The 8,612-nt window shown below is 35.1% G+C and overlaps 1 protein-coding gene across 1 annotated transcript; it reads left to right on the top strand.

Annotated features, from left to right (window-relative positions):
* Positions 1–477: 477 nt before the first annotated feature.
* On the top strand, positions 478–2,111 carry LOC107782458 (xyloglucan galactosyltransferase XLT2-like). Its single transcript, XM_016603343.2, has one exon. The coding sequence runs from the start codon at positions 548–550 to the stop codon at positions 1,958–1,960; it is 1,413 nt and encodes a 470-aa protein (XP_016458829.1). The 5' UTR covers positions 478–547; the 3' UTR covers positions 1,961–2,111.
* Positions 2,112–8,612: the final 6,501 nt, after the last annotated feature.

Here is an 8,612-nt window from a genome sequence, read left to right as displayed (position 1 = left end):
GAAATATTTAGCATTTTTCTCGTTTAATTTAATAATTTATTAATAAACCTAGCTAGTTATAGTCAAATTTCTCTATTATAATAATTTTTTTATAATAACACACTTTATTATAATAATCAATTTTTTTTTGAAATGAATTTTTATATTATATTATAATATATATTTTCATAACACCACTTTGATATAGTAACAAAATTTTATTGAAACAAATAAGATTAGTATAAAAAGGTTCGACTGTATATGTCAACTGTACTATTTTTCTGGAAACAATCTCTCTATCCTTCGGGTAGGGATAAGGTCTGCGTACATATTATCCTCTTCATACCCCATTTGTGAGATTATATTGGATCGTTGTTGTTGTACTCTTGTTTTCTTTCTAAAAAAAGAAGACCACCATTGTATGGTGGAGATTTAGCCAATGGTACGCATCCTTCTAAAAGACCAACTTAATTATAAAAAAAAAAACTTAATAATAAAAAAATAAAAAAGCTGCTACACTTAATTCAAAGCTTCATGTTTCTTTCCCAAAGATGCCCTGATACTGAAAATGGTTCTTCAAAGAAAATTAACCAAAGCCATTGAGCTCAAATACAACATGCGCTCAGTCAAATCTCAAGTCCCTGTAAACCACTGCTTATGGCTTATTATTACCATATTTCTCCAGATTATCATCCTCTTCTTCCTCCTCCGCTCATCACAGCCGTCAAACACTCAACACGCGGTGGCTCTCAACCCCGGCGACTGCCAATCCGGTTACGTTTACGTCTACGATCTTCCCCCAGCTTTCAATAAAGAGCTCATAGACCAATGTCACGAGTCAGACCGAGGCTGTGGTGCAGTTTCGAATGGTGGGTTTGGAACCAAAGCTACTGGGCTCGAACATATTGTACCAAGAAATCTCACTCCAGCTTGGTACTGGACTGACATGTATTCTGCTGAGGTTATTTTTCATAACAGAATGTTGAGCCATAAGTGTAGGACTTTAGATCCAGAAAAAGCAAAAGGTTTTTACATTCCGTTTTATGCTGGGCTTGATATTGGTAGATTCTTATTCAATTATTCAGCTAAAGATCGAGATCGGAAAAGTGAAATGCTTCTTGATTGGTTAAAAGAGCAACCAACTTTCACTAGAAATAAAGGAGTTGACCATTTTATTATGCTTAGTAGATTAACTTGGGATTTTCGTAGATTAACTGATAATGATGCAGATTGGGGTTCGAAATTACTTCACATGCCACTAATGAGGCACGTGTTTCGTTTATCAGTTGAGAAACATCAGAACGATAATTTAGAAGAAAGTGTTCCTTATCCTACAGCGTTTCACCCAAGGTCAGAATCCGACATAGTACAATGGCAGAATTACATCCGTAGTTACAAACGTACGAAGCTGTTTTCATTCGTTGGTGCTAAACGTGAGAAAATCAAGAATGATTTTCGAGGGGTATTAATGGATTACTGTAAAAGCGAGGAAGATTGTTGGGCGGTTGATTGCGCCACCGGCATATGTTCCGACGGAGCTCCGGCGATAATGGAAACGTTTCTTGGTTCAGATTTCTGTTTACAACCAAGAGGAGATGGGTTGACTAGACGGTCAATGTTTGACTGTATGTTGGCCGGTTCAATTCCGGTTTATTTTTGGAAAGGAACATTTAAAGGTCAATATGAATGGCATTTGCCGTGGATGCCAGAGACTTATACAGTATTTATTGATAATAGAGATGTTAGAGCTACAAATGGGAGTTTGATTTTAAAGGTATTGGAAAGTATTCATAAAGATAAAGTAAAAGAAATGAGGGAGACTTTGATTAATCTTCTTCCTAAGTTTGTTTATGCAAGATCAGGTGAAGATTTAGGGAATGTTAAAGATGCATTTGATATCAGTATCAACAGAGTATTGAAGAGGTTGGAAATTGGCAGAAATCAACTTCTTACCCAGAATCAAGCATTTTTTGAGTCGTAAGAAGAGTTTCTTTTTCTGTAATTTTAATTTTTGTTTGTTAACATATTTTTATTGATTGATAGTTATAGTTAATTTTCGAAGGTGGTAATTACTGTACCTTATTTCAGATATGCTGAAGAAAAAGTTTTATACCATTATTTATTCACCATTTCATAAATCTCCGAACATCTTATGCTCCCCACACTCCACTTGTGAGAAATTACTGAGTTTGTTGTTGTTGTTGTTGGTAAAACTGTGATGTATTACCATAGACAAACCAAACTTTACCCTATCGAACACTTAAGAGAAGAAACAATATGTCTAATTCTCTAAGCCTCGAAACAAAAAAACAGCTAGTTATAAAACTGTTGGATCAGGTATGTACATTTACTTGCTTTCCTAGAGTTTTTCCTGCATTCTATCCTTTCAACAATTTCTTTCTTTATCTGTTCTACAGCTATTCATGTAGTAATGTATGTTCCTCTAAATTGCTTCCAGTTTCTTGCTTGCCAAGTGTGATAAATCCTGGACCCCAGTAGTGCAGCTGCTATTTCCTTCTTGAATTGTTTCCAGTGCCTCCTTTTGATCCAACTTAAACACTGAGTAGTCCTATGTTTTTGTATTCTAATACCTGACCATGTTTCCAAAGCTTCTTGCACTTTCAGTGTCCAACTACATTCATGGAATATATTCAGATGTGTTTCCCACTTACTATCAACACATAGATAACATGTCTCAGCTTCTACTGGAATATTGAGTCTAGTCATTCTCTCCTTTGTTAGCAACTTGTCTTGATTGGCCAACCACACAATGAACCTATGTCTAGGTAGCATTATTGAGTTCCATATCAAATCGGCTTCTTTAAGCCTGTCCATATCTGCCAGTAGTGCAATATAGCTCTTGCTTACAGAGTAGGATCCATTTGAGGTCAGACAATAGGCATCACTAGTATACCAAGTTACCAACTAGTCATCACATCTTTGAGGGAATTAAGTTTCCTCCAATACCAACTACTATCCACAGAAGGTACATGAGTCCAGATATCCTCGATGTCTCTCATATACAATCCATGGATCTACTTAATCCACAATGAGTCTGCTTTACATGCTAGTTGCCATATTAATTTTCCTACAGAACAGTGTTATTAAAAGCGCTCGCTTCTCGCTTTAAGCGCTGAAGCGAGGCGCAGGACTATCGCTTTTGTAGCAGAAAAGCGACTCACATTTAAAAAGCACTCGCTTCTCCCACTTAAGCGAGAAGCGCCTCGATGTAAAAGCGATAAAAAAGCGTGCTTAAGCGAGCAGAAGGCATCTGCTAGGGTTTTTTAGAATTGTTTTTGGCAGATAAGCCATCTGTTAACAAATAAACATACGCTCTTCACCGACTTCTTCTCCAGCGAACTCCAGCGACGACGAAGTCTCCAGTTCTCGGTAAGTTTCTTCTTCTTCTTTCAATTTTTTTCACTTTTTAAGTGCTGATTTTATGCCCTAAACGACTTCTTATTCTTCCGTTCTACTTTGTGCTCTGTTTTATGCTTTATGCTCTGTTTTCTGCTTCGTGTGAATTAACTGTTGTGCTTTTTGTTTTGGTTGTTGATTGTAGTAAATTTAATTTGCTTAATATGTTATTTTTAATGAGTTTTTAGCCATTTATCTATGCCTATTTTATTTTTTTTATTTATGTGTTAAATTGCGCTTCGCATGAAAAAAGCACGCGCTTCGCTTCGTACTAGGCCTGTCGCTTTTTTGCGCTTAACGCTTTCCATAACACTGCTACAGAAGTAATGTTTCATATTAGTCCTCCATGCTTCTTTGGTCTGCATAGTCTTTCCCATGACACTAGTGTAACTTTCCTCTTCCCTTCCATGCTTCCCCAGAGATACTCCCTACACTTTTCTGTCTACTTCTTTTAGTATGCTATGAGGCAGAATAAAGACAACACCCCAAAAGTTATATACTGAAAACAATACTGCATTTATTATTTGCAGCCCCCCTACATAAGACAGTGTTTTTGCATAAGCACTTGTAATTCTACTTGTGATCTAGTCCACTAGCTGGTGGTAATCTATTTTACTCCATTTCTTAGAGGAAAGAGGCAAGCCCAGATATCTTATTGGCAGAGTGCCTACTGAGAATCCTGTTAATTATACTAATTGATTCTTGATGTCATCATCCATTCCTGCCATAAAGATACTTGACTTCTCCATGTTTGCCATTAGCAGTGACATCGCTGAAATGAGTGAGAGCCTCCATTAGTCTAGAAAAAGATTTCATATCATCCTTGTAGAATAGCATTAAGTCATCAACAAATACTAGGTGAGTCAGTTTAGTATGCTTGCACATGGGATGATATTTGAAGGCAAGCAGGTCCCCTATCTTTTTCAAGATTCTAGACAGATATTGGATCATCTTGTCGCAGACCCCTTCTTCATTCAAAATATCCATGCCCTCCCAATTCACCTTGATTGAAAAGTTAGAGGATGTGACACACCCCATGACTTACTATGAATGCTCTTGGAAAACCATAGCCTTTTAATGCTTATTCAGTAAATTCCCAGCTAACCATATCATAGGCCTTCTTTTAAGTCTATTTTAATCTTTTAACCATACTTGACTTCTTTTAATATTTATTTATAAAATATTACAAATCAACTGCCAGATACATTCACTGACCTATCAAGGATGACTAAGTCACATATTTCAACTACTAATGCTCCTATTCGAATTAATGTCTCGACTGGACAATCTATAAATGCAAATGAGTCTAAGCCACACTTGAAACATAGTAGATCTAGGGGTGTTCATAGTTCGGTTTGGATCGATTTTTCCCTAAAAAGAAACCAAACCAAGTAAGTCCGTTTTTCATATATTAGAACCAAACCAAACCAATTAAGTCGGTTTTTTCTCGATTCGCTTTATGTCGGTTTTTCGGTTATTTGTCGGTTTTTTCTTAAATGTAAGACATACACTACCAAACACATATTTCGGCGACCACATTTTCAACGTAACACTATCAAATCAATTGCCCTTTGAGAAATCTATTATTTACCAAGATATATTGATGATAATTGAATCAAATAGTGATGAATAATTTAAGAACTCAATTAAAAATATATTATTTTTAACATGAATAGATTCTTACACTTAACAAAAGAAAACTACCGATCAAACTATAATGTAAAGGTAAAGAACTGTACTAAAAGTGCAAACGATTAACATTTACTATCAAAAATTTGAAACTTTGTATAAAAGTATACATATATATATAGGTGTAATAATGAATTTAATAGCTACTCCTATATTCGGTTTGGTTCAGTTTTTTTTATTAAAACCAAAACCAAACCAAATTTGGTCGGTTTTAAATTTCAAAACCAAAACCAAACCAAACCAAAAAGTATCGGTTTTTTTTGGTCGGTTTGGTTTGGTTCGGTTTTCGGATTTTTATGAACACCCCTAGGTAGATCAATCGGTTCCAAAGATAAAAATTCCAGAAAGAGAAGGAGCAAATGGTCTAGGGGATCATAATATGGAGACAATTGCTCCAAAAGAGCCATGTGATATAACAACTGATAAGAACTCAAAAGGGGTACATGTACCTGAAAATAATAAGAATGAAGAGATCTCATGAATAAATTATGCCTCCGCGGAAAAAAGGTGAGATCGAAATAATATTATTGTCGATAACGTTTTTGCTTATAATGTTACTGTTTAAATAATGCAATAAGATGAGATCTTGAACCAAGATTTGTCAATGAATGTAGACAGAGAGTGATTGGCCAAAATGGACGATGCCATCCAGGCAGAATTAACTTCACTTGAAAAACGCGAACTATTCGGACGTATAGTTCGAACACCTGAAGGATTAAAGCCAGTGAGATACAAAAACAAAATGATAAAAATAAAATCGTTAGATATAAAGCATGGTATGTGGCTCAAGAGTTTTCGCAAAGGCCTGACATTGATTATATGGAGACATATTCTCCTGTGGTGGATGCAATTACCTTCAGGTATCTTATAAATCTGGCAATCCATGAAAAACTTGATTTGTGTCTGATGGATGTTGTCACAACTTATTTGTATGGTACATTAGACAACAAAATTTATATGAAAATTCCTGAAGGATTTAAAGTGCCTGAAATTTATAAAAGTTTATGGAAAACTTATTTAATAAAGCTTCAAAAATCCTTATATGGATTGAAACAATCACGGTGAATGTGGTATAATTTCTTAAGTGAGTGCTTGCTGAAAGAAGGGCATAAGAATGATCCAGTTTGTCCTTGTATCTTTATAAAAAGGTCTTGATCTAAATTTATTATAATCGATGTGTATGTTGATGATATGAATATCATTGGAGTTCCTGGGGAACTTCCAAAAGTAGTGAATTATTTGAAGAAAGAGTTTGAAATGAAAGATCTTGAAAAGACAAAATTTTATCTTGGTCTACAAATTGAGCATATGAAAGATGGAATTTTGTCCATCAATTTATACCGAAAAGATCCTAAAGCGTTTTATAGGGATAAATCACATCCATTGAGTATCCCGATGGTTGTGAGATCACTCGATATATATAAAGATCTATTCCGACCTCATGAAAAATGATGAAGAGCTTTTTGGTGATGAAACTACATATTTTAGTGCAATTAGGGCACTAATGTATCTTTCAAATAATACTTGACCAGATATAACTTTTACGGTAAGTTTATTAGCAAGATTTAGTTCCTTTCCAACAATAAGACACTGGAATGGTGTTAAGCATATTTTCAGATACCTTCGAGGACTATTGATATGTGATTATTTTACTCTTATGAAGTCAATTTACAAATAATTCGTTATGCAGATGCTGATTATTTGTCTAATCCACATAAAATCCGATTTCAAATAAGCTATCTATTTACTTGTGGAGGTACAACTATTTCATGGCGTTCAATAAAATAAACTTTAGTTGCTACATCTTTTAATCATGCAGAGATAGTAGCTAATCATGAAGCTAGTTGAGAATGTGTATGGTTGAGATTAGTGACTCAACACATTCAACAAATGTGTGGTCTTTCTTTAAAGACAAAGATTCCAACAATATTGTACGAAGATAATGTTGCTTGCAAAACTCGACTAAAAGGAGGATATATCAAAGGAGACAGAACAAAGAATATTTTACCAAAAACATTTTTTACGCACGATCTTCAACAAAATGGTGAGATAGATGTTCAACAAATCCACTCAAGTGATAATCTGGCAAATTTATTCACTAAGGCATTGCCAGCATCAACATTTGAGAAGCTGAGACATAAGATTGGAATGCATCGTCTCCGATATATCAAATAAAGTTTTCATTAGGGGGAGTACAATACGCGTTGTACTCTTTTTCCCTTAATCAAGGTTTTGTCCTAATTGGATTTTTCTGGTAAGGTTTTTAATGAGGCAACACTTAATGCGTATTACAAGATATGTGTACTCTTTTTCCTTCACTAGGTTTTTCTACCGGATTTTTTCTAGTAAGATTTTAACCAAACACATTATCTTTTAAATGGATATCCAAGGGGAGTGCTATGAATTCAATGAATTTGTGTGGATAACTGATCATTCTTCTGTGGATCCCATTCAATGAACCCATATACTTGTTAAATATATTTTATTAAAATGTTGTAACTTTGAGACGATTTTACACCCTATAAAAGGGACTTTACTTTCTCGTCCTATTCCTAACGCCTCCTCTCCTTCTTATTCTTAATTATCATTTATACACTTTCCGAAACGCTCCTCCTCCTCTCCTTCTTAGTAGTTTCATTCTCCTTCCTCATTTAAACATATGTATTTATTTTCTTCCTTCACTCATATTTTAATGTGATTGTCATTTAATTAGTATTAGTAATTAAACTCATTCCGGACTCTATTCGGATTCGACCAACCCCATACTACAAAAACACGGGTAACGAAGCATAAAGAAGTTGAAATGGGGAAAACAAAGCGGTAACTCATTGTCACACCTCCTTTTTGCGCGCCCGCCCCGAAGGGTAAGAGCGCGAGGGAGTTTTTTCAATTTAAGTGACAATATTCGAAATGAGATTATTTATTTAATTCAGAGTCGCCACTTGGGAAAGGTTTGGCTTTTGGTGTCCCAAGTCACCGGTTTGTCTTGAATCCCAAATCGAGGAAAATATTTGACTTTCCAAATGAAGTCTGCAAACCAAAAATTCTAAGTAAGGAATTTTGTTGACCCGAGGGAAGGTGTTAGGCACCCTCGAATCTCGTGGTTCTAGCACGGTCGCTTAAATTGTTATAATGGCTAAATATCTGATTTAATACATGTCATTACTTATGTACTTTCATTAAGTTTAAACCGCTTTTATTATTATTTATTTTTTATGGAATTGCAACGTCGTGAAAAATGCATTTCGAACCACGTCACAATCAATGCGCCCGTGGTTGTTAATACATTCCGACTCCGTTGAGATTTGGATTTGGGTCACATAAATGCGCACCCGAATTTAAGAAGGTAAGATTATTAAAATGCACGCCTGAAGCAATTATCGTATTATTATTTCTGGGTAAGGCCGTGGAATTTTGCTAAACGGCTCATCCCGAAGCTAAGTAATTTTAATTAAACATTTATCGAGGGCCCCGCAATTTGTTCGTTTTATTTGGCGAGGCTCATCTCATTTATTTTTATCAGGATA

The sequence above is a fragment of the Nicotiana tabacum genome, chromosome 8, assembly GCF_000715075.1.
Source record: "Nicotiana tabacum cultivar K326 chromosome 8, ASM71507v2, whole genome shotgun sequence".
NCBI lineage: Eukaryota > Viridiplantae > Streptophyta > Magnoliopsida > Solanales > Solanaceae > Nicotiana > Nicotiana tabacum.
The sequence above is the reverse complement of the archived record's forward strand: the minus strand, read 5'-3'. Positions and strand labels throughout refer to the sequence as shown.

What these genes read in the sequence shown, in the direction of transcription:
- LOC107782458 (XM_016603343.2), top strand. Translation starts at nt 548, where the DNA reads ATGGTTCTTCAAAGAAAATTAACCAAAGCCATTGAGCTCAAATACAAC.